This window comes from Rattus norvegicus, chromosome 1, assembly GCF_021556685.1.
Source record: "Rattus norvegicus strain SHRSP/BbbUtx chromosome 1, alternate assembly SHRSP_T2T, whole genome shotgun sequence".
NCBI classification, from domain to species: Eukaryota; Metazoa; Chordata; class Mammalia; order Rodentia; family Muridae; genus Rattus; species Rattus norvegicus.
In genome coordinates, this window is record NC_141534.1 from 54,000,203 (window position 1) to 54,026,931 (window position 26,729).

The 26,729-nt window shown below is 46.5% G+C and overlaps 1 protein-coding gene across 18 annotated transcripts in view; it reads right to left on the minus strand.

Moving 5' to 3' along the window:
* Positions 1–1,214: 1,214 nt before the first annotated feature.
* Positions 1,215–26,729, minus strand: part of Pde10a (phosphodiesterase 10A) — a 452,353-nt gene continuing 426,838 nt past the window's right edge. For 8 of the 18 annotated variants that reach the window (XM_087586493.1, XM_087586490.1, XM_087586531.1 and 5 more), the window contains 9 exons: positions 25,942–26,084; positions 25,028–25,111; positions 22,695–22,845; positions 19,823–19,978; positions 17,686–17,858; positions 12,701–12,812; positions 10,543–10,623; positions 8,658–8,746; positions 1,215–6,469 (listed from right to left, as the gene is read on the minus strand). In XM_087586493.1, coding sequence (XP_087442619.1) covers positions 6,352–6,469; positions 8,658–8,746; positions 10,543–10,623; positions 12,701–12,812; positions 17,686–17,858; positions 19,823–19,978; positions 22,695–22,845; positions 25,028–25,111; positions 25,942–26,084 — 1,107 coding nt within the window. In that variant the 3' untranslated portion in view covers positions 1,215–6,351. The remainder of the gene's footprint in view (positions 6,470–8,657; positions 8,747–10,542; positions 10,624–12,700; positions 12,813–17,685; positions 17,859–19,822; positions 19,979–22,694; positions 22,846–25,027; positions 25,112–25,941; positions 26,085–26,729) is intronic. The other 10 variants (XM_087586494.1, XM_087586481.1, XM_087586523.1 and 7 more) reach the window with 2 other exon arrangements.

Genomic DNA, 26,729 nt, shown 5'->3' on the forward strand with positions numbered 1-26,729 from the left:
AATACAGTAAAACCCATACTCCCTCCTATTGTTTAGTAGTCCATCAAAGTGATTGATTGAAGGAGACGTATATTCAATTATTATCGGTGCAACCCACTGATCTGTTGAAACTGAGCTGGAATTTTTCTGGAAGCAAATCCCTGGCTTACTACCCATGTTGTCCCTACCCACCCTTACTGCACAGCCTACCTCTATGTGGTTCTTGGGGGGAGGGGGCGTGGCTTCTAAAGGCCCAGGGATGGAAGGACCGGACACCTGGGTCCACCTGGGGAAGAGCCTCCTGAGCAGCAATGGCCAGGTGCTATGGAAAGCCAGGAGGAGCAGAGTTGCAGCTGGCCCCAGGTGACTTATAACCTTGACCTTAGACTCGGGCAGTGAATTCTGACCCAGAGTCAGGATTTGGTGTGCAAGGGAACTAACAACTTTTCTACAGTGCCAGGCTGGAACCCAGATCCTCAGAGGCAAACGCCTTGCCACGGAGCCACACCCTGACACCTTCCTGGTCAGGCTCAGGGCAGAGGTTGGGGGGGGGGGGGCGCTTGTGGAGGGAGAAGTGTACACACACCCAGTCTACCTCTGTCTTGGGTTTCTATTGCTGTCATAAACACTACCAACCAAAGCAACTTGGGTTGGTGGGGGGGGGGCGGTTTAGTTCAGCTTACAATGCTCAGGTCATACTCCAATCCTGAAAGAAATTGGAACTCAAACTGGGCAGGAACCTGAAGGCAGGAGCTGAGGCAGGAGCTGATGATGCAGAAGACCCCGGAGGAATACGGCTTACTGCCTTGCTTCCCACGGCTTGCTCAGCCTCAATTATTTCACAACCGGGACCACCAGCCTACGGTGTGGCACCACCCATAGTGGGCCCTTCCACATCGATCATTAATCAAGGAAATGTCCCACAGACTTGCCTACAAGCCAATTACTATGGCATTTTCTCAGCCAAGGTTCCTTTTTCCCAGATAACTCTAGCTTGAGTCAAGTCAACAAAAACTAACCTGACAGGAGTAAGAAATGAATTTAACACTTATACTGAGAAGCTTTCCTCTGGCTCCTCTCTGGAGAGACAAAGCATTTTCCCAGCTGCATTTCGTACAGACTGTGTTGACTCCCAGCCAAGCAAGTATCTGTGGGAAGATCTGGCTGCCACCTATGGACAGCTTCCCTGGGCATCTGTCGCCTTCCCCATAAATGAGAGCAAACTTGAGAGATGATATTTTAAAAATTTTGTATTCAATTATTCACACCAAAGAATATCCATTAAAATTATGAACATTTCTAAATATATTTCATGTATCATACATATATATATACTTTATATGTATACATATCCACAAAAGATTTCTTACTTCTTTAAGCATGTGAATAGAACAAAGATAGAGAATTTTTTGCAATGTAACACCCATATATGCATATATACTGGCTGTTTGAATTATGAATTTATTTACACCTTGTCTGTTATAATAAATGATTAATGTTCTATTATACAAACATAACGGTAAAGATTTTTTAAATACAAAGACTGCAAATGAATACATGAAAAATTACACACATGTACAATATTTATAATTTATAAATGCAAAGATAAGACCTCTTTAAATTATTGCACTTGCGCACTTTACAAAGTTTTTTTTATGTCTTACATATAAAATCATTTTTTTTTTTGGAATTTACTAACTCATCAACTATAATAATGTTGGATATCATTAGCTCGAAATTCCTTCTTTCCCCTTCAAAAGAGAGCCCATTAAGGCTTTGGCTGCAGACGCATCCACTGAGGATCAGTTGCTGGGACCTGTGCCCCTGCTCCAGCAGGTGGTGGTCAGCAAGGCGATTGTCCCCATGGCCTCTGAGGTGTCTTGGCTGGGAGCGGATGGCGGCGGCGGATCTCTTTTGTTACTGTGCTCCTGTGGAGAAAGTTGCTCTTCTCGGAAAGAATCCAGACGCTGCGTTTGTCGTTTGGTAAAGTGTTTCACAGTGTTCTGGGCAAGTACGTGATTTTTTTTTTTAAATAGGTGGGGCACTGTACATAGGGAGATACTGCTGTGAATCAATCAGTTGCACGTTTTTTTGTACAGTAAATGGACATGTAGCATACACAGCAGACAACAGATCATATGGAAACAGTATTCCCGTACGTCCTTTATGTTCACCATTCTAGATACAGCAGAAGACCCGGGGACCAGGGTGACCAAACCAAGAAAGAAAGTGGGGATGCTGGTAATAGAATATTAGTATTTTAGGTGGACTACACGATAAATAAGTGTTTGGGGGTTGAGTTCACATTAGAGATAAAACTGGCAAATGTATACATAGTCTCTGGAGATTGAGCACTGAGATACGTGCCCTGGCTTCCTCTTGAGACACTGGGTTCAACTAAGGTTCCACCCTGGTGCTTGGCCTTTCCCTTCTCCCCCACAGGGCCAGGCCTCCCTGTGCTGTTTCAGTTACAAATCCCCACAGCTACCGTAGGGAGCAGGCAGACTGATCACAGCCTGCCTTCCACGACTGAGCATTCTGTCACTGCATGAAGTGCCTTAGACACTTTCACTGGTCAGACTGTACAGCTTTGTTTCAAAGACATCGAGATCGCTGGACTCTGCTGGGCACCTCTAATTTCAATTTAGTATATAGATAATGTCATCCAGATGGGCGGCGACAAAAATTCACGGGCGAAGATGTAACCGCCGTGCAAAGGGAAGCCATGGCTTACAGTGCGTGTGCGACTAACTCAGATCTCACGATGCCGGCGAGTCAGCCTGACGCTTTGCCACAGGAGGGGTCTGTGGCTTGTGGATGACGTCTTCCAAGAACCCTACTAACACAGCATCAGCATCAAACAAGGCAAAGGAGGGGTTGGAATATACAGAGAGATTTTCAAAACCACAAGCCAGGTCGGAGAGCCAGAACCCAACAGATTCATGCCTCTAACTGGAGCCATAGTTCCCTTCAAACAAGAGGATCCCAAAGTTACCAGGGGTAGATGTCAGTGAAGTGGGGGCATGGCAGGGACCTGAGAAGGGATGCCCCACCAGGGACATGCCCTCTTTAAATGTCGTACACTCAGGAAAGGTAAGGTGAGCACAGGAGAGGAAGGGGAGAAGTCAGCATTGAAAACCGAAAGGCTCATGCCAAGGCAAGGTGCATACTTTTGTTCTATTAAAGCTGACACCATAACCATAACTTAGACCTAAGAGAGCGTCAGCATGGCGCACCAAGCTAAGCTCATCGAAAGGCTCCGTCTCTGAGGCGTTGTGCAGCACCAGGCAGGCTGTGCTAACATATCTAGCACATACATGAACATACTTGAAAGAGCAGAGTTCACTGGGTGTGCATAAAATAAAAAAAAAATGCTAGCACATGCTCAACAGAGGAGAGCCACACTAAACAGGTCACATCAAACTGCCTATTTTTTGCAGGTGTGGGAGTAGGTCACTTGGAATCCCTCAGCGACAGTCTGACCAGCACACTCTTCAGGCTGGAGGGAGCTGGGGACAGGATTCAACTGCTCTCTTCCTAGCAAGGTGGAAGCCTGACCGCCAGCCCAGCAATGCTTCTCACTGCCCCACAGCCTCTCAGAACCTCTAAGGGGCTGACATCTAATCGATGTTTACAAACTTTAGGACTGTATTTTGGCTGCCCAGGGTCAATACTTCACGTTGGTGTTGACACGCACTTACATATCATAAGAAAATAATATAACCATGGTATGTGGAAAGAAAATAAATATTCACCATTGCTACAAAATTTGTGTACCACAAAATGATGATAAATAATATAATTTTGGTTAAGTTGAGCATTCTGTTTGTATTCACTATTAGTCACTAAGTTCGCATCAGCCATTAATGAGAAATTCCTGGAAACCTTTGGAGAGAAAAATCTTCCTGAGACAAGAGGTGGGAGAAGCTAAGAGGAGGGATTCACGTGCCTGTCTGCTAAATGCATTCCACTTGCCGACACACACACACACACACACACACACACACACACACACACACACACACACACAGCCACTCCTGACTGCACGAATTATTCTGAAACCGGATTATTAACGAAATTATTAACTAGGCTGTATCCTTGGCCTGGTTTGGGCAGATTTATGCCTCCTCACTGAATCTTGGCAAATGGAGGGAACAATATTGCAAAGGTTTTCCCAGGCGTAATCTTTTTTTCCAAACCGATTCGCACAGGATACTATTTCACAAGAGGCTGACCAGCTGATAAATCCCCAGGAGGTTCCTCTGCAAAACTGCCCCAGGCAGGGCCACGCCATACAAAGTTCTTGCTTAGGTCAAATTATAAGAGATTTCGGGAAAATCCCTATTTCCACGGCAACCATGAAATGCTAAAGGAATCATAGGTGTCCCAACACCAGAGTCCTTTTATATGCTCGGAGACAGAATTCACAGGCGAGGGCCTTCCCAATGCCTGAATTAAACAATCATCTTAAATGCCGCCCCCTTCTTGCAATTCAGATCCAAGATGATAGATGATCAACTTGTGTGGCTCGAGTGGCTTTTTGCTGAAGCCAGAGTCACCTGTTTGTATGAGAAAAGTAGACTAGCTTCAGTGGGCTCTCACGGGAGAGCACACTCAGGGGAGAACACATGCACATTTTCTTGTGGAGAGCAGCCTGTTTCCACACAGGGAAAACAACTGCTTTTGCGTATGAGGGTGACCATCGTTTTTATAAATGTTTGCTTCCTTTTCTCTCCTTTTGTCTCGTGTGTGTGTGTATGTGTGTGTGTGTGTGTGTGTGTGTGTGTGTGCATGCTGTACATATGTGTGCTTGTCCTCACACCATGCATGAGTGTGTGTGCACATGTGTGCACAGCCCTGGTGCTGTGGTAGCTTCTCTCATTGACATCACCCTATAACAGTAAATGGAGTAGCACACAGAGGGGAGGGGTGTTAATGTTTTAGAAACCTGCGGGGAAATTGCACAGACAGTGTTAAAGTGAAGACAGGGTTGCGTTCGGCCCACTCTGCTCCAAGTGTAAGTCAATGTGTGGAAGGGAACTGAAGAGATTTTGCAAATGCCAAGCACCTGTGTGTACAGTATCGGGTGTATCAAAATCTATTCCGAAAATTTGTTTTAAAACGACGTTGCAGGCTCCTGCCCGAGGGCTGAGTGTTTGGTCTCTGGCCAGTCAGTCTCTTCCTTCTCAAGGTTCACTGAGTGAGAACAACCGAGCTTCGCTCCTCTGGTTTCCATGCCGCTATTCTGAAAATCCCCATGGCTTGAACCTGTGTGGCTTCCTTAGGACTCCACAGGGAGGGCCCAGGGGGTTCTGGCTTCTCTAGAAAGTCACACAGGAGAACTATCCACACATGGCGGGTGTTCGGCATTCGTTCGTTCTTGTGGATGTCTGAATGGTGAGAGGAGACACCATCAGAGTCAATGTGGTAGTCCTGGACCTCTTCCTGTCCGGCATGGAGGAGAGGCCATGCTGTCAGTGCCTCTGAGGAGGGTATAGCATGGGTTGAGGTGTCTTCTAGAATAATCTTTTGTTTTGGACGTGACTAAAATTCTGCCATAACACACAGTGAAAATATAAAGAAATTGTTAAAATTTACATTTTTTTTTTTTACTCACAAGATTTGCTTGCTGGAGGAAATTTATACGCCTTACTTTTATTTTCTTTGTGTGAAGGGTTTGGCGAAGTTGCCAAAGGCTACAGTGAGGGGATGGGGGTGTGTTTTAATTCTTTGACATGGTTTGAGGTGAGCTGCAGTTCTCTGATGCCTGGGATGTACCCTGTGTCCCCTTGATGAGGGCAGAGGTATGCTTCCTTCCTCGTGGAGCTGACTCACCTCCATGCCCCCAGGTAAACTGAATGAACACACTTATAGTGCACCTGTAACTTACAGCTTGAATTTCTCTATCACCTGTGGACTGTAACCTTCATTACAGGGGTCCCAGGCTACGAACTCAAGTTACCTACAAGAAGGTCACATGTAAACTTCACGACAGGGGCGTGTGTCCCATTTCTAACAAACGCCACCAAGCAGTAGCATCTCTGTTAGAGATGAAACACAGAACCACACCCTCATGGAAGGATGCAGGTAAGAACCCCTCCTGTCGTCTCTGCCCCCTCCAGCCAGCGCAGTTCTGGCCTGGTAGCAAATGGCATTCGGGAGTCAGGCGGAGCCATGGAATAGCCGACGTCTGAACACGGTGGAGCCCGGGTTGCTCACGGTCCGAGGTGTGCGCAGGGAGTCATCTGCTTCACATGGATATGCGACGGTACCTTCTGAGAGAGGTTTTCACCCCGTTAAAAAAATAAAAATAAAAAGAACGAAGTCACAGAAGCAGGTTGAGTCAGTTGCTAGGCAGACATCACCTCAGGATCAGTCATCGACCTTCCTGGTCGGCTTCTCAGATGTGCTTTTGCTAGTTGCTGGGCCTGAAATCCACATTGCTGTCTCTTCCCCTCGAATTACCTTCTCCCACTGATTGAGGTTATCCCTAGGAACAAAGGGCATAGTTATAGATGGCATCGAAACAGAGTCCCTGGGCTCGCTTTCAAAGGTGACATCCGCAGTGTGGGACAACTGGGCACAGCCTCGTTAAAGTCATTCTGATGCTGACAGTGGCTGGCATGAGGTGTCTGGGCAGGCTCTATGCCATGCCACCTCAGCTGTGAGCCTCAGAGGCAACAGAGCCCTGGGCGTCTTGTCCTACGGGCTCTGGGCTGCAAAGACAGAAACTCAGCTGGAGCAAGGGCTGTATTTCCTAATTATCAAGGACGGGATCAGCGAGTGGACACAGGGCTCCCAGCCAGGGCCCATTCTGGCAAGGAGAAGCCAGGGATGCCAGGTGGGAGAGCAGAAATGCTACTATCAAAATGACAGGGAGTTAGGGAGGCCAGTTCAACTTGCTTCAGCGTCCTCCATCTTGACAGCCTCTCGGGTGTAAAACAACTCAAACTCCCTGATTTGGGGTTCCAAAACACCCCAATGCAGACACAGCACCTCTGTCCCGGCCACCTCCCATAGGAGCCCCATTCCCCTACTGCCCTCCAATCTCTTCTCTCCCTGTCCTCAGATGCACATGTCCATCACAGGCCATGGCCTTACAACCCTGCAGTGGTGACTACGCATGTGCCTGGTGGAGCTCTTCACAGCATCCCAGCCTAACTTGGCTTTCCTTTTACACAAGGACAGTGTCAGAGAGAGCTTTGACACTGGCAAGCTCAAAAGTTACACACTGCACTTCTAAAAATCTTCCTGTTTTTTAAAGCAAGCATGCAAAGATAGCTTCAGGGAAAAAAATTTTTAAAAAGATTCCTAAAATATGATATAAGCAGGGTAGAACTCTTAATCTGCACCATAACGTGCCATTTTCCCAGAGCTTAGAGACTTTCTGAAACATTGGGAAAAGACATATATTAAAATAAGTAATTTCCTTAATGTTCGTGTGTACTGTATTTACATACTAAAATGGACTTAAGGTAATGATTTGGGTCAGCCAGGCACAGAGAAATGGGGATTCATCAAAGTTGACCAAAGCCACCTAACACACTACAGCCAGCCCTGTGCTTGAAGGCCCAACAGCTACTCACAATGACAGCTTCTAGACTCAGGAGGCACAGGCAGGCAGATCTCAAAGTTCGAGCAAGTTCTAGGATGGCCAAGGCTACACAGAGAAACCCTGTCTCGAAAAACACAGCAGAGGCTGGAACACACCACATTTGGGTTTTATCTAATACCTTCTGGCTAAATGTCTGCCCTCTTCTTCCCCTGGTGTCCATTCCAGCAAGACTGGGCAGTGAGGATGTGCCCCAGACACCATTCACTCCAGGAACTTCTCTTACAAAGGAAATTAGAATCTTTTAAAATGTCATTGTTCTTGACTGAGTTGGGCTCTCAGAAAAGGCAGCCAGAGCAGGTAACAGGTGATAGGGTGAAGCATGCCCAGGAGGAAGGGTGTCCCCCAAGGGTCTCCTCTTCCACATACAGTTCCTAGTGCCATTTAGGCCAAGTCTGTTTCTTGGCAATCACCTGAGCAGACAGCACAGTCCGGAGACACAGAGTTGGGCACTCCTCTGCATGGTGACAGGCCTTTTGTAGAAAATGAATGAGCATGTCCTGCCTATAGACACTACATAGGAGACACACACTGGCAATGAGATTTATGACAGAAGGCCCCTTTGAGTGTCTGGGGGGACCACGCTGAGTGTCCGAGGGAATGGGGTGCTGTCAAGGTCTAGCCAGTACAGATCAGAGACATGACACTCACAGACTAAGAAGGGAGCCAGTTATGGAAAGAGGCGCACTGCTTTCATGGAAACTCCATGTGCCTGGCCCACGCAGCACAGTGAGAATCCTATTTCAAGGGGTCCTCTGCACCACAGCCCCTTTAGCTCAGCTGGGCACCTGTCCCTTGACCTACCCTGGTCCGTGGCATGGGCTGCCAGCACCATTTATCCTGTCTGAACTGCATCAGCTAATGTCTGGGATTCGACTCTGATTAGAAGTGGGTGGGGGTGGCTTTAGGAGAGAACCAACCAAGACTCCCGGATGGGGCGAATGGATATTGGAGCAGAAACCTGGGCTTTCTATCAGAAGGTTCGCTGTAAAGTGTGAATCCGGCATATTCACGGGCTAGTGGAGTGAAAAACCCCAAGAAGAGTTCAGGACAAGGTCGTGCCTACCTGCAGGCCTTCAGCAGAGGCTCTGTGGGTGGGAGGATCTGCGTCAGGGTGGTATAGCAGGGGATGGCCACAGCATTGTAGAATCCAAGCTGCGGCAGGGAAAAATGAAAGGATGTTACTGTTAGAAAGCTGACATTCTCCACCTTTCTGTCCCTGACCCTTAAGTATGAAGTCAGCTGTTCCTGCTGTGTGTTGTTTCTTCCGTGTGCTCTGTCTTCTGCATTGTGCTATGTGCTGTTCTGTGTGCTGTGGGCTGTGTGCTCTGTGTACTGTGTATGGGCTGTGTGCTTTTCCTGCTGTATATTGTGTGCTTTTTCTGTTGTGTATTGTGTGCTCTGTGTGTGTGTGTGTGTGTGTGTGTGTGTGCGATATGTGTGCTCTATGCACTATGTATGTGCTTTGTTCCCTGTGTGTTCTGTGTGCTCTGTGCCCTGTGTATGTGTCGTGTGCTTTTCCTGCTGTGTACTGTGTACATACTCAATTCCTTAACACACCACTACAGTTTACACCCGTGGAATTCAAAGCTTCAGCGAGTTAAACAAGATTCTAAATTCACCTGGCTCAGGCTTGAATCCAAGGCCTATTTGAGAAGCTACATTAACTTAACGCTGCCCTGGGGGACATGTCAGAGTCAGGCTCAGAGTCTGGCACCAGCACAACTCTCTTCCAGCTTAGCGTTCAGGGGCAGCCGATGTGTTTCTGGTTTTCTTCTATGACCTCTAGTCTTGTGCCAAACCCTCACCCTCCCCCAAGACTTGTACCCTTCAACAGACCTCAGGGTGTTCACTGAAGTTCTCCTCCTAGCTCAGCTCTCTCTCTCAACCTATGAGTCTCCACAGCTCTAACTCCTGATGTTACCCTACCTGCTCTAGTGAAGGGCAGATGTGGATTGGTGAGGGACCAAGCAGAGCCCAGGTAACTGTCCTCCCCTGGTGAGCCCCTCTTCATGACAAGCCAATGGATGGCAAAGTGGCAGCCATCTGCTCCCTAGGTGAGCTCAGCAACGTCTTTAGAAGCGTAGGAGAGGAGAAGCAGCAGGAATTCTTCATGGCTCCCACTTGCTTTCTCCTGCTAGAGTTACTGACAGAATCTTCATGCTAGAGCAATGCTCATGTGTTTCCACTTTGAACCGCTTTGAAGCTAAGTTTGAGACAATGGTGAAGTCCGTCTGAAGTCCAGGTGGCCCTGGCCCTCATGAGCCTCCCCTCCAGAGGCTCCTGGGGGGCCAGGGTTACAGGGATGAACCAGCACAGTGGGCTTATTTTTAGTTTCATAGCTGACGCAGGCATTCTCTTATTTTAAACCTTAGTAAGGATTCACTGGGCTGGAGCATTCCAAGAAAAAAAAATGGCTTACTGGGGAGCAGAACACTTCACTGTTGTGACAAAATTACTTCACAATATGCATATTTAAAATTTAGATGAACTGGTAAAATATTTTGTGCATCTCGGAGATATTTAAAAACCCCACAGGCTACCAAAAGAAGTTACTTCTTTTGGCAAAGCTCAATCTATTTTAGAGCAAACTACTATTCTGAATGTAAGTTCTAAAACAAAATCTTTACTGGGACAGAGTGTGTTGTAACTGTTTGGGAAGACTTTGTTGGATCCCTTCCTTACACTACGTGACAAGACATATTTCAAATAATTTAATAACGGAATGTAAGACTCGGCTGGGGGTGGGGTGTGTGTGGCTACACCCCTAGAGTGGGTGGGGACTTCAACGGGTTCACACCAAGTGCAGGGGCCAGACAGAAGACAGTTAACAGGGAGCCCAGTGTTCCAGAAAGTTCTGTGGAGGGTTAAAAGCCACCACATCTAATACATAGATACACAGTAGACAGACAGATGGACAGCCATGTCATGATGGCTCTCGTTCTGCATACCTGTCCTTGAGGGACTTCATCTCGCTTGTCTCTGTCCATCATAGGGATGGGCTGTATCCCCAACTTCTTCATCTCATCCCCCTGGAAGAGACAGGAGGAAATCATTTGTAGTTTTCAAATAGACTTAGGACATTGTGGTGTTCCTGGGATTATTCTTCAAAATAAATATCTTGTGCCCCAAGAGGCATGTCAAAGCAATGGCCATCTCCGAGTCGCTGTTTGGTGGGGTGACTAGGATGGGAAGACTGAAGGCTGTCCTTGCTTCTTTTTCAAATTGCTATTCCTTTGTGTGAAATAAGTAAAACTAGGCTTTAACTTTAGAGTGATGAGCACTTTTCCAAAATTGTCAATGGGGATCCAGGGCCACAGACACCTCAGTAGCACATTCCTGACACAGGTGGCTGCCCGAGGGGACCTCCCCTACCAGGCGTCGGGATGAAGATTTACATCATCCTCTAGAGATGCCACAACAGGGAACACGGCATCCCTACAGCTCTTATAAAGGCACGTGCTTCTGTTTGAAGTGTTAAAATCTTCTTAATGGTGCATAAATAGTCATTTAATTTGATTTTTTTCTCAGAAATCACAGCCTCATACCAAAACTGTCTAAGATTTGTTAGAGTCGAAAGTAAATTCCTACACTTAAAAACTCTGTGCCCTGAAACTTGCCTGGAGCACCCAGGTCCTCAAAGCTCACTTCTTCAGCTCCTAACTGGAGGGGTTCTCATCGTTTTCCTCTCCATCCAAATGAGTGAAACCTACCAAGCTCCTGTTCACTGTGGTGTCATATGTCCCATGAGGGACAAGTTTCTACGTGAGAGACTTAAGCATATGCTTAGGGCGAGGATGGATGCTGAAAAGGAAACCCAGTGATGTGGGACAGACAGGCACCTAATGAGTAGCTTCAGGGATGGTTGGGGACAGAGGCAGGCTACAGCAGCAGAGGACATGAACTCCATGCTTGTGGTGGAGGATTGGACGTGGGGTGCTGACTGTAGGGCTACAGTGCTCTGGGGCCACATGACCCAAGACTGCAAGCTTCATCACTCGTATTTACTTCTACAAGGTATAGATGAGGAATTCTACAAGGGTGGGGCGGGCAGAGTGGGAAGCAGCGGCATGGTGGAAGGGAGGAAAGACACTGGACTTTAGGGATTAAATCAACTGAGGGGACCTGGACAGTACTCATGGCTCTGCCCAGGGAAGACAAGGTCCTGGAGATTACCTCTCATGTTCAGAGCTTTACCCACTGTGGAATCTGCAGGGAGGGGACCAATCCTATGTGCCTGTCACATCCCGGTTCACAGATTAGGATTTAAACATAGTAGAAGGTCAAGTATGCTCTACACAGTATAAAACTGTGTAAAACACACATATCCATCAGACTGACTGTGTCAGTGAAGGATTAGTGCACTTGACACAAGTGTATATCATCACTTTCACTAACTGAGCAAGACAAGTTCTGTTACACAGTAAAACAAAGTGTGCGTGTGTACGTGTGTGTGTGTGTGTCTATGTGTGCTTTAGAGCAGGGGTCCTCAGCCTTCTTAACACTGTGACCCTTTAATACAGATCCCCATACTGTGGTGAACCCTGGCCATACAATTATTTTTGTTGCTACTTCATAACCGTAATTTTGCTGCTGTTATGAGTCGTAATGTAAATGTCTGTGTTTTCCGATGGTCTTAAGGATGGAAACCTTAAAGAAGACTGAAGCTGGGCTGGCCAGTGAACACGGGGACACTGTCTTCTGCCAGAGGTAAAGAAGGGTGACTCCTTTTATTTCCCTCACCGGTAGTGGATGTAGCCCAGGGCTTCAGATGTCCTGTGCACATCTGATGCGATATCCGTGAGCGCAAAGGTCAGCTATCAAATAAGGAGAGTTGCTGCAGCAACGATCAGTGATCAGGGTGCTAAATGCTTTCAGCGGGGACCAGAGAACTTCCCCTCAGTCAGGTAGGTTTAGCAGAGTTTTTACTGCATGATGACAAAACAGCTGAATGTGTTACGTGGGTGACTAACCGCCATTTTTTCCCAAAGCAACTCTTAGAATGGCCAGTTAAGGTATCAGGCTGACTGGCCAGGGGATTCATTTCTACTGAGCTATTTTGGTCATTTCTTGGTAATGTCTAAGTTAACATAAGAATCTAGGACATACCTCAGCCCAGAACTCTGCATATATATCATTTGCTGTCAATTTTGTAACTGGCCATAGTTTCGTCACAGAGCAAAGATCGCAGGCAGTCATCATCAAGCCGATGACACGGTCTCTAGAAGACAATACAAAACTGGTGAATGCAGGATTTCCACTTTTCCCAGGAGCCCACAGGGGTGGGGGCGGGGCACGGGCATCTCCATGAGTGCAGTTTGCCTGTGTGCCACTTATGCAACAGAAAAAGCATCAAGAAGCAAAACTGTGTAGTCTAGAAGGCGGGACAGCAACATGGAATTAAAGCAGTATGACCTTCTGCTACAAGCCCTACAGGAGTGTGCTCTGTGCTGCTGGTGCCTCTCTGTCCCTGTTTGAGCAGACACAGCAGGTGGCCTTACATTACCTTCCAAATTGCCGGGTACTCCTCAGAGCTATGGGCCAAGCATTCATTTCACAGACCCCTACAAGGTTAGCATCTCCTGAAGAGAAAACCTACCTAGTGCTTTCACCCTATATCCACAAAGTCTGAGATGTAAAAAAAAAAAAAAGCTTAATTTCTCCAAGGGAGAAGTGGCATGACCAGATGGCAAGAGGGCTTGGGCCTGTGATGAGCTTGCTCACATGTAGAGTGGGACAGGCCACTTTCCTCCTCTGTTGAACAAGAGCATGTTCAAACTCAAACTCTGCCCAAGAACCGAGCTTTCTGTTCAGTTTCTTGGCCTCCGTAGCAATGCGCTTTGTGTCCGACTTGCTCTCTGTACAAGTACAGCTAAATCTTTTGTCTTAAAGAAAAAGAATGGCTTAAAAAATTCAAAGAAACTTATTGCCTTAAAAATTCAAATTGGCTTTACTGGATTTTCTCAAGTGATCTTTGATCTAGTGAAATAAAGTAAGGAATTTTATTTAATAGTCTGATTTCGCCATGAGGAAACTGCGTACATTCCAAAGATTAGGCATCCTCGGAGATCCAGAACTGTGTAACAGGTTAGATGGTGTAGTCACTTCCAGCTTGCGTGTACTTAGTTATTCTGAAGGACACGGGGCTACCAATGGATTTCTCCATTACAGACAGAGCCTGGGTCAATGGAGACGGTCTGTCGGGATCATCTGTCAAGATCACATGGGGCCCTCTCCTCCTGCCCATGACAGGTGGACTGGCACATCACAAAGTACCATCCATCCATCACCCTGTTTCCGTTCCTTCACTCACCAACATCCACAATCTGGCTTTCAGAAAGGGAGCATCCCAAAGGCTCGTTACATCTGCTACAGGTCGGGGAGAACAACTGAGAAATGTTCACAGGTGTGTGGCTGCCTATCGTCCCAAACAGATGGCGTCCCAAGACCCAAATAGCTTAAACTGACCAGGGAAATGAACAATTCTCTGGGTCAGCTTAGTTTTTAGCTTCAAAAGAAAATCATTTTTGAGTTTAGCCATCTACAGAAATATGTAACTCATTTCCTTCCTCAGTCAGAAAGTTCATTAAACAGAAATAGAACATGAAAACTAGCATTATATTTACAAAAAATTATTTCATGTAATTGAAGTATGTCAATCTCATTCAATGTATTTTCACCAAACCCCCTAAGATTTTTACTCCAAATAGTATGATAAGGTTTAATTCCAAAAACAACCACCTCATTTCAGATCTGTAAAAACATTCTTAATAGCACTAGTAAAACGTGCAGACCTTTTCCACTGAAATGACCTCACAGGTAACACTGGGAATATAAGGCTCAGACACACCAGGGAAGCATTACTTCTCAGAGTTCACTGTCAAAATTAATTAGACAACACAAAATAAAGTTATTTTACTGCTCATAAGAAAGTCAATAGCCTGGAAATTTGGCGTGAATCCTTATTAAGCAGAATGACTTTTTATTGTTGATTATAAATCAGTTAGATGGTCATGATCCCTCGAAGTGCCAGAATGGGTGTTTCATTCTGTTTGTGGGTGGAATTGGACCCCAGCCCTGCATGCATTCTAAGGAGCAGCTGTGGCCGAGTCAACGTCTTGCTTAATGCATTCCCAGTATGACCTCATGATGACCTGGCTTTCACTGCAAACCCCAGAGTGAAAGCTGAAAGAAACTCAGAACACACAGCGTGTTCATGGTCTCTTGGTAACATTAGACACTTTGAGTCCATTCATTAAATCTAACAATTCTGATTCCTGCAAAATAAGATAAACTCTGCTCTCACAGAAGCTTCTAGTAGGGAAAAGCAAATAAGCCATATAAAGCAAACCATGGGATATAACTCAACACTAGAAAGTCACGTGATACTTTTGTGAAATGGCACTCTACTTTTCATTCAAGTAAATAAATGTAAACGGCTCAACTAAAATACCAGTGTGGATATTTATAACTTGGAAACTCTATGACAGATCACCCATTTGCTTCTGAAGCATACATGGTGAAGGGGTACGAGCCTGAAATATTCTGTAACTCCCTTTGAAGCGGCACAGTGAATCAGAAAAGACAAACACTGTGGGCAACATTGTAGCTTTTAGTCTAAGCATCAAGAGTGCCCATCTGATCACTTTTCAGACAGCCTTAAGATTTGCACAGAAAACAAAGTTACTAAGTGATGGTTTCCTACAGGATTTCTAAATAAATAAATATGTAAAAGAGTCCTTATGAAATAGACAAGATGAATTGAAGTGTAATGATGAAGGCCAAGACAGAGGGACTGATTGTGTGGAGGGCCAGATGGTTACCTAAGTGCTTAAGGAGACCTCCTGGGTGGCAAAACCCTTATTCCATTCTACTCTGTAGGGAAATGTGATTAGTCACTAAGTGATTTAATGCATCAAGAAGAATCATAAATATAATTCTATTAATATAAGAGTTTGGAGCCAAATGTAAGAATTGAACTATAAAATATACAAAAATGTATAAAATATTTGCATTGCTGTGGGACTCCATAAAAACAAGTTCAGGATGCGGCTTCATGAAGTGAGAATCTGGGGCTAGAGTGTCACTCACTAATTGAGGGTTTACCTAGCATATGTAAGGTCATGGGTTCCATCCTTAGAACACACACACACACACACACACACACACACACACACACACACACACGCCTGCACACTTATAAATAGAAAATACGAATTAAAACTGTAAATCACCTAAAGAAATTATTTGTGACCAGGAACACAGAAGTTTAATGTCTGCAGCAGAAAGATAGGTCAGAAGATGAACCATTAGGAACAGAAGTTCAGCAGACAGACAACAAGGCAATCACAGAGTGTGAGATTCCTCTGTACAGCAGACAAAAGTGCACGGACTTGCCTCACCCTCATGTTACAGGAGGGGTCAGTTCCTTGGGTATTTGTTGAAACTTAATGTATGCCTATTTCTAGCAATATGTGTCATATATCTTTAATTTTTAATGTAGGTTTGTCTGCATGTATGTCTGTGTACCATGTACATTTCTGATACATGCAAAGGCCAGAAGAGATCAGACCCCCTGGTTGCCAGCTGCCATGTAGTGCTGGAAACAAAAGTCAGGTCCTCTGCAAAAGCAGCCAGTGCCTTCAGCCACTGAGCCATTTCTCCAGCTCTATGCTATCTACTTTCAAGGGTCTCCGGGGAAGACTGCATGATCAAAATGTAATGCACCATTGTTAATAATGAAAAAGAATCTAGAAACCATCGATATCGATCGGGAGAAGGCTTCCCAACCTTTACACTACCTGTACTACATTGTGTTATAGATCTTCTTTTAAAGAATTTGTTTCTCTGGTATTAGCACATTTTGAGGAAAAGGCGCACGGCTATGTGCGCCCTACAGGCACGCTGTGCACACCTCTAGAGAAACAAAGTGCACAGGATGGTATTGTAGTGAGCAGACGGCACTTGAGTGCAGAAGCAACAATGTCCCTCTCTTCTGCGTATTTCTTCATTCTGTAGTTTGTTAAGACAAATAGGCAGCACCTTTAAAACTTTAACACAAATTAGTCACCGCTAATTTGTACTACCCCGGAGGTCCATATGCACTGACCATGAAAAATAGCTTCTTAATTTGATGTCTAAAGTTTAGTAATATAAATTATTGTGACTATTCGGTAAAAATGACTGGATACATCCAAGTAAAAGTAGAAGCGTGGGTTTCTGAAATGAAGAGTGATTCCTGAGGGTCAAAAAGCCCTCCCGTAGGCACCATAAAGAGTGGTAACACACACCTCTGTTCCTGCACAAGGTCTGAAGTGAAAGCGACACATACATCATGAGCTGAGGTGACTGAAGCACACTGTCCCTGTCAACTTCAGAGGGGCAGAGCAGAAGGAACTAGAGGTCCCCAGGGAGCTTTGTCAACACAGACTCATTTAGTCCTGGGTGGGCCTTGCTGGGTGTGAAAGTAAAATGGCCTCTGTTGTCCTTCGGGAGGAGGGTTCTATACACTGTGTAAGTTTCATACCTCGTTGAATGTGGACATGCCCTGGTGTGAAGGGAAGCTGCTCGCACAGCTTCTGCTGAGCTCAGGCACCCACATCTCTCTGAAGACAGACACCATTTACTCCTGAGAGTTCTACAAATTCCCTTTCCACCGGGGCACCTAAGTGACTGTCTGCTAAGAACCCAAAAGCAGAGACTATCCTTGAGGAATATTAAGGTCAGATCCAGGTGGATCCCAACTGGGATCTGGAGACTGGGACTGACCCACAAAGTGCCTGTCCATGCACCTGAGGATAAAGGTGACCTCACTGAGGAGAGGATGGCCAGATAGAGATAATCACGGCAGTGATCGCTCTGGCAGCCACCCAAGGACCATCCAAGTAGGAAGGCAGGTGAGCAGCTCACAACACACCAGACACGAATCCGAATCCACCACACACACCATCCTCGGGAGGAAAGGTGGAACCAGCACCAAACGCACACAAGCAGAGACACGGCCTTCCGGTTTCCTCCACTGAGCGTGCGCTCACACCCAGTTACGGTTCTTAATCGATGTGTTGGGCTCTTGGCTTTTGCCAAGTCATTCTTACCGATGGGACTGGTTGTGGAGGTTCAGCGACCCTGTCTGGTACATCTCCTCCAACTGCTTCCTGTTCCCAAAGTACAGTGCGAGGTCAGTGGCGATGATGGCTTTGCGGATGATCTCCAGCACCTGCTCGTACTCGCTGGAGCTCAGGGTGGAGAAGATGTTGTGTCCTTCCAGCTGCAGAGAGACCAAAGGAAAACCACCAGTAGCACCCAGAATGCCAAGTGCCACCGTAACGACGAGCTCAGGGAAGCACAGGGCTGTTTGGTTGTAATGATGGAGCCATTGCTTACATGAGCCATTTTACCCAGTGGCTACCACTTGCTGCCACAAAACCCATGTGACTTTACCTTATTTCTGTGTGTTTTTTTATGGTGATGGGCTGATAGTGTGAAATTTCGAAGTTGCCGGCATGTTTTTCTCTTTGGCCAGTAAGTTTTGTACTCTACGGAAATTCCTGTCTAGCCTCAACTACTTCACATCGCACTGTGAATAGTGATCTATCTTCCTGTGGCTCAGGAGAGGTAGGCACATCAGACACAGTGCAGCAAAATCCAATTGGAAGAGGAAATCTTGAGTGGCAAGAAAGACGCCCAAGAGGTGTCAGCACAGAGGAACACAGGGATAGCTGAAGGGGCACAAGGCCGTGCCTCCATGCTACGTGGGGGTACCATGGAATAGTATTACCAGAGAAGGAATTGCCCGCATTGAGCCAGAAACACAGGAGACCCTGCTTCAGAGAGGGTAGAGTTTGGGTTTATGGGTGGGTAGCAGACACTCTGACCCTACAGTAGGCGGAAGCCATCCACAAAAAGACTTGGGTATTGAGAGGAAGCCGGAAGACTAGAAAGGAGCTGTTGGTGGGAGGATATATTCATGGAAGCTGAGAGAGGGACGATAGGTCAAACAAAAGTCAAAACAAAATAGGTCAAAACAAAAAGGTGGGGACATGAAGGCTTAAGCTTGGAGGGGCACAGAACTGTGGGGGATAGCCCAAAGTTAAGTATGGTGGCTTGAATGAAAATGGGCTCATAGGAAGTGGCACTACTACTGGGAGGTATGACCTTGTTGGAGTAGGTGGCCTAGTTAGAGGAAGTAGGTCACTGGGGATGGGCTTTGGGGTTTCAGAAGCCAGGCCCAATGTCTGCCTCTGTCTCTGTCTCTCTGCTGCTCTCCCCCCTCCCCCAACACACACACCACCTCCCTACCCCGTATCTCTCTCTGCCTACAGCTCCAAATGTAGAACTCTCAGCTCCTCCAGCACCATGTCTGCTGCCACTGCCATGGTTCCTGTCAGGCTGATAATGGACTGAACCTTTGAACCTGTAAGCCAGCCCCAATTAAATGCCGTCCTTTATAAGACTTGCACTGGTCATGGAGCCTCTTTACAGCAACAGAACAGTGGCTAAGACACATGAAAAACTTATATGGAAACCTACTATTTAACAATACTATTAAAAATATAAGTGGGGGGGATGAAAAGAGAGCCGGGAAGCCTGGGGTGTGGAGGGTGGAGGAGGGAAGCCTGGGGTGTGGAGGATGGGGATGGGGAAGACTGAGGTGTGCAGAGTGAGAAAGGGGAAGACTTGGGTGTGGAGGGTTGGGGGGAAGCCTGGGGTGTGGAGGGAGGGGGAAGAAGGAGATGAAAGGAAATAGGTGGGTTAGCCTAAGCTTTATGGAAACTGAATAATTAGGAAGCTTAACTTCAAAATATAACTTTTTAAAAAAAGAGTTCAAATGGGGTGTTCTGCATGGGTGGACCATGCCACTCACAGAAACCATGGGCTATTAAACAAAACCACATTGCCAGATGTGGGACAGCTCCCTACCAATTATTTTGGTCAGAGTGACCTCAGAGGTCTCCAAAATGACCGCCAGTGCTGCTGGTCACCACGTAACTAGCCTGTAAGGACCCTGTCGCTGAAGACACCGAGTACTGGTTACAGGATATGGAGAAAATCAGATCCTAAAACCTGCTCACATCTGTGGCTGTAAACCTCAGACAGCACGGTAAACTTCAGCTGCTACCTGCACAGTGAGCTGTGAAGCTCTCCCTCTCTCCCTTCAGAGCAGTTACCACCTCATAGGAATCCCCTCTGGCCGGGGTACAAGGAGTGTGCACCTCAGCTGGGCAAGCTCACCTGGAGGATGGACACCGTCTGGGAGAAGTGGTGTTGCTCCATGGTGGAGGTGGAGTACAACGCAGCCAGGGGGTGGTCGAATTTCTGCAGGTAGCTGTTACTGAAGCCCCTGTGGTCCAGGTCATGGCACAGACAGGCAATTAGCAGGCCTTTGCGCTTGGGGAGGTGAGAGAATGCAGAGATGTTTACAACCTGGTGAGTTCCCTAGCTTACCTTCACACTCCTTTCTCTGTGGATGTACCCAAACTCTTAGGAATCTTTGAAACTGCAGACTTTTTTTTGTAACATTGTTCTTTGTTTTCCTGCATGGGAACTTGACGAGCAAATGAGAAAATTTCTCTTTAACTCTGGGGAAGGAGGAGGAGGCAGCAAATGCACCGAGGCATTGTGGATAAGCTCGTGGATAAGCTTGGCTGTGCATGCAGCGGGAAGCTTGGGTTCTCCTTGTTCTAACAAGGCCATTGCTACTCAGCCAATATACAAAACATGCAAACGCAGGACACGTGAAAAGAGCATGCTACATTGGAACAAGGAACCATGAAGTCCAAGAGAGTCTGCCATGTAATAAAGCAAGCGGTCTGGGCCGGCCAGAGCCAGATACCAACAGTGACTTGTGAGAAGAGGGATGAAAGCAACATGGTGTTTGGGAGGGTTGTGGTAGAAGAGCACGCCTGAGCAAGGCCAGTCTCGTGCTGGAGACCTAGGGTCCTCACACAGACCTCATGTTCCAAATGACAAGGGGCAATGTGAATGGACTCCAGGACAGCAGTGTCTGCAACTAGCTGGCAGTTTTAGGAGACTGCCTGGGGATATGTAAGGGATTCACCAGGAGGGCGTGAGGCACAGATGAGAAAGGCTTGCAAAAACTGAGGAAAGGCACAGAGGGTGAGGGCTGGATGGTGAGAGAAGTGTTAAAAGGTGGGAGAAAAGTCTGGATGCAGTTTCCAGGCATGCCAGTGGGCTCTCCTGACTGGCTATGGAAAGCAAGATGAGAAAGGTCAAACATGGTCCCCTTTTAAGGACAGAGCAGCAGCTGTGGGAGATCCTACAGGCAGCACAGGGAGTGGATGGTCAGGGGCCAGGGCAAGTGTCAGCGGTGGGCAAGGTGGAAATTGAGTAGGCAGAGTCACCCAGGCTCTGTAAGAAGGGAGGAAGGCGAGAGCCGGAGTGAACCTGACTTCCGAGACTGAGAGAAAGAGTTAACAGAAAGGTTCCCCAGAGCAAGATGAGGAAAGAACTGTGAAATAGCAAAAGGAGTTACACAGAGAAAGAAAAATGTCACATAGAATACAATACAAATTTCACTAGAACAGAAAACTATTCGTGGGAACAAGAAGCATACTTCATTTGAACCTTTTGCAGGAAACAGTAAATAATATAGCGAACTTCTGCTACAACTCAAGATTATTTTAGAAAACATATCAGAAAAAGCAAACAAACAAACAAAAAACCAACCAAGACTGTATTTTGCTCCTTCGCATGCCTGTCTGTGCAACTGGAGTATATGTGCGTGAGGGTGTGGGTGTATCACATGGGGGTGGGGGGAGTCACACATACTTGTGTGCACATACTGGTTGGTGTGCCCATGTGGAGACCTGAGAAGGACACAGGATCTCCTGCCTTAAGGCTTTCTTATTTATTCCTTTGATACAAGATCTCTCACTGGAACTAGGCTGGTGACCAGGAAGCCCTCCCTGCCTGTCTCCCACAAGCTGGGGTTAAACTGTGCATGGCCAATGCCCAGCTTGGGTGGGTGCTGGGATCTGGATTCAGGCCCTGGGCTTGCCCAGTCAGAACTCTCACCTGCCGAGCCACCTTTTCAGCCCCACATTTTACTGTGTGGTCTAAGGTGGTATTCCCCCCCCCCCCACTTCTGGAATCCACCTTCCATGATTTCTGTTCCAACTATGAGCTTGGTCTGTCAGGGCAGCAAGGGGACAGAGAAGAGCTGCTTTGAATGTGAATGTGAGCTCGTGCTAGAGGTGGCAGTGCTGATCTTGCAGTGTGATGCTTTTAGGGAGAAAGGAGGCCTGGGTTTGCAGTGCTAGTGGAACCAGTAGGCCAGGAGCTCAGAGAAGCAGTTTAGGTTTGGTTCCTTAGTGGGCTGGACATCACTGGTACTCAGACACTAGTCCTGGCCCTCAGCAATTGGCTGGGAGTGCACTATCCCCTTGCTGGATGGATGAGAAGTCTCCAACCCTTAAGACTCTGAGACTGTGAAATCTTCCAGCTTGGCGTCAGCTCTGGGAAGCTAATTGTGTACCTCGAGGCCTGTTCCCTTGTTCTGGAGGAGACCAAAAGGCACTAATGTCTTAATGATGCTAACTGCTCAGTGTTCTCAAAACATCCAGATCTCAAATCATCCAGATATATCTACATTATTTGGGGCATATGGACAGCAAGAAAAAAAATCCTAGTGAGGCAGCAGTGACATATGCCTTTAATCCTCATACTAGGGAGGCAGGAGGGGGTGGGTGGAACTCTAAGTTAGAGGCCAACCTGGTCTACAAGGTGAGTTTCAAGACAGCCAGGTTAGCACACAAAAGCCCCGTCTTGAAAGTCCAGAAAGAAAGAAAAAGAAATAAAGAAGAAAAATTCACCCTGTTAAATACACACAGGTCTTGTCAACTTTAGTAAGAAAGAAAGGACAAACAGTACACACACACACACACACACACACACACACACACACACACGCACACACACTTACTTCCTTGGGGGGTGGTATTTGGGTACAGGTAAAATTTCCAGATCAACACTTCCAATAAAGTGTGATATGTGTTTGCGTACGTGCTAAATCCATGTGATAAATGCACTTTGACAGGGACATTGCAACACTGAGGCTGGCTGGTAGGAAGATATGCACACCTACCTCAAGGTCTGTGAAGAGGCCATTGTTGTTTTGAAGTATGGCGTACATGCAGTGCGCCACCGTGACTGCATGCTTCCAGTTGTGGTAAGGAACCCGCCTATAGTTCTTCTTCACAGACATGATAAAACGGCACAATTTTTCAAGTTCAAAACTGTGTGGAGAAGAGACTGTATGACAAGGCCAGCATAGCAGTATGCATTTCAGGAGAGCCTATAGCTGAAGTGTTCTTTGTCTGTTCCCTCACATACATGTGGGCTCCCCCACATACCTGTGGACTCCCCTACACACCTGTGGACTCCCCCACATACCTGTGGTCACCCTCACACACCTGTGGAGTCCTTCACACACCTGTGGGTTTCCTCACACACCTGTGGTCTCCCTCACACACCTGTGGACTCCCTCACACACCTGTGGTCTCCCTCACACACCTGTGGTCTCCCTCACACACCTGTGGACTCCCTCACACACCTGTGGACTCCCTCACACACTTGTGGGCTCCCTCACACATTTGTGGACTCCCTCACACACCTGTGGACTCCCTCACACACCTGTGGTCTCCCTCACACATTTGTGGACTCCCTCACACACCTGTGGTCTCCCTCACACATTTGTGGACTCCCTCACACACCTGTGGTCTCCCTCACACATCTGTGGACTCCCTCACACACCTGTGGACTCCCTCACACATCTGTGGACTCCCTCACACACCTGTGGTCTCCCTCACACATTTGTGGACTCCCTCACACACCTGTGGTCTCCCTCACACATCTGTGGACTCCCTCATACATTTGTGGACTCCCTCACACAATTGTGGGCTCCCTCCTGGCCAACCATGAGCTCTATAGTCACTCCTACTTGTTGCTCCTATTATAGCCAGGAAGCAGCAAGAAAAGTAAGCCCAACTGTAATAGCTCCACTCTGCTAGTCATCATGCAGTCCACCCCCACTTAACCTCTATGAGTTTCTTGCATTTACAAAAGCATTTCCTATGCTCCAGAGGGCTCAGAAGGCCACGTATGGCATCCTCCTGGCCAAGGGCATTCTCAACTAAGAACTTCTAAGAGGCCTACGCAGATCTACAAATGCTGAGCATCTGACTATGCTTCTACAGGGAATCCAAAGCACTAAGGTACCCTCATGTTGAATGTTGCAACAGCCACACCCACACAGTACTATGAAGGAGGATACCAGTACTATTGTACATCCTGATACTGGATTATTATATATTTTTCTCAATTGAGACCCGGTCCTCTCTCAAAACATATTTAAGGTAGATTGAAAGACTGGGTGTTCATAAAACTTTAAATATACACAGCCTGTGTTTTCCTCATTCAAAGCTTTCAATGTCAGGAGCTCGAGAGATGGCTCAGCAGTTAAGAGCACTGACTGCTCTTCCAGAGGTCCTGAGTTCAAATCCCAGCAACCACATGGTGGCTCATAACCATCTGTGATGGGATCCAATGCCCTTTTTTGGTGTGTCTGAAGACAGTTACAGTGTGCTCATGTAAATAAATTTTAAAACAAAACAAACAAACAAAAAAAAACCCTTTCAATGTCCTGGAAATACCAAGTTTGGCCTCTTATGACTTTACGACTTCCAGGCAAACCCTCAACTGTCTATTAAACAACCAGAGTTGCTGGTCCTGAACTTGCTACTGATAAGCCCAGAGAAGACACAGAGCTCAAGAAGATGGACAGTGTCAATCCAGAAAAACTAAAAGGCTCCGCAGGCACCAAGACAGGAGGATGTGGTTTAGTGCAAAACATTAAGATTTGGAAAGTGAGCAAATACATCCCTGCATTTTCAACGTGTGCAAGTGAGACAGAAACCACCACACATAATAAAGTCACAAAGCCACATAGGGCGTGGCAGATGGAGAGGGTGACAGCCTGTGGTTGCTGTCATACTCCCTAAAAGAATTCCTTTGTGTGGCTGCTCCAGGTATGGGTACTACCCAAATGCCTTGTTTTAAGCATGGCTCCTGCCTCCTCCACTGCATGGCCTAAACAGCGTTAAATGTCATTTGGAATATGTGACACATTAATGAGAAATTATATCATTTAGGTTACATTTAGGTTATACCCATTTCCAGGACAAAACCTAGACTCGAGGCTGCTGTGGCTATGGCCAAAGTGGCCAGGAAGACAACAGTCTCTGGAGCGTTTGGAAAAGGCTGCATGTGTGTCTGACAGGCTCAGTCGGTTTTCATTTAAATGCTTATTCAAATACCATATTTTACCACAGTTATACAAAAAGCCTGGTTAGGTGAAAGTGTGCAAAGGAGGTTGCCCTCAGCCCCCTTTTCAAAATGAATCCCACAGGTTGTTCGTACCAGGATGTCCCACAAGACCGATGGATCATGTAGACAAAGATCCCAGGCCACATGTTCTCGAAAGGACCAATGTCAAAGTGGAATCTGAAATCAGAGGAGAGTAGTGGATCATTGGGTGCAATTAGGTCGGGCGCAGCAGCCAGCTCTAACCTCTTCTTCACCCCAACACTGAGAAGACTGCCCCTGCCCCTGCCTTCCCTGCAACACTGAGTGGAAGGGTTCCTGCAGGAATCTATTTAAAAGGCTGCCATGGGTGTCACCAGCACATATGTACTGCATGGTCCAGGGGGTCCTTACCAGAAGCAGACTGTGGTTCAGCTGAAACAGAAACTCAGTAAATGTAATACCTAAAGTTTTTGTGCCTAATAACTGTGTTGTCATTTAATAACTAAGTACTAACCCTAAACTGGAATAACTGGTGTGGCAATGGAGTATATTTTTAATGATAAGGCAAATGCCAATGTCACACAGTCACCACAAACCTAGCCTCTCCGTTGTCCAAGCACTGGGAATGGGAGGAGAAAAATGGAAATTATTGCTAAATTTTTTAATATAACTTGGAAATTTAGATCTGCGTGTGACATTAAATGCCATTTTGAATATGGGATAGAGTAACAGTAAATGACAGTATTTAGGTTACTGATTTCAAGTTTAGTTCAGATTCTGTGGCTGTTTTTTAAGACAGAGGGACTCCCTGTACATCCTGGCTGGCCTTTAACTCTTGATCCTCCGGCCTCAGCCTCTGAGCACCACAGGCCTGATCCACCACACTGGGTTTCTATTTCAGATTTCGTTATTTGAGGATACCAGAAGGAGTGACACATGAAACCACACATGATGGTCCATGGCGACCGTGGCTCTCACGCCACAGTCCGTTTTGCTTTCCTTCCGAGAAAACAACATGAGAGGCTCACAGCTCGATGTCCCGGCAGATGCGTGCTGGCAAGTTGAAGTGCATGAGGCCTTGCCATTCCTCAGAGGTGCAGATGCTGTGGTAAGACAGCTTCTCCATGGTAACCCTGTAGATGCACTCTGAGTGGCGGATCCTGTGGTACATCTGCAAGGCATGAGGAACGTGAATGGGAGACTGGTTAGAACAGTATAGACCATACTTTGGCATTGGGAGTTCAGACTCGGCATGGGAGCTAGAGTTGAAACTTGGGAGACCCACTGCTGCTCACAGTCTAGACACACTGGAGCTGTGCAGACAGACAACCTCAGAGGGACAGAACTCAAATGACTTACACCTTCCTCAACAGGAATCTTTTCTCGAGGAGAAAAATCACTGTCTTTTCTGTAATGCCTTATAGTATATTTTTACTTCAGTAATACAAGTGTTGAAAATAAAATGTATATATATTGTCAGTAAATGAACCACTTAACATTTTTAATAAAATGAGGTGTACCACACTTCTGTATCTGTTAAAACAGACACTTCGATCATTATGTGTCACCCAGGATACCAAACTAATTTCCCTGGAAGGAGTTTGCATCTTTCCCTGATTTAATTGTATTTTTGTTGTTGTTGTTTTTGTTATATTCTTAAGTGAGTTTGGGGTTTTGCCAGCACTAGATCAATGAATCCAAATGTGTAACCGGTTTGTACAATGACAACATTGTCTCCATGGAGTGGACACATAAGTAGATGGCTACACTAATGGACAACTAAGGGCTTAGCAAGCAGTGAGTGGTGAGTGCTGGC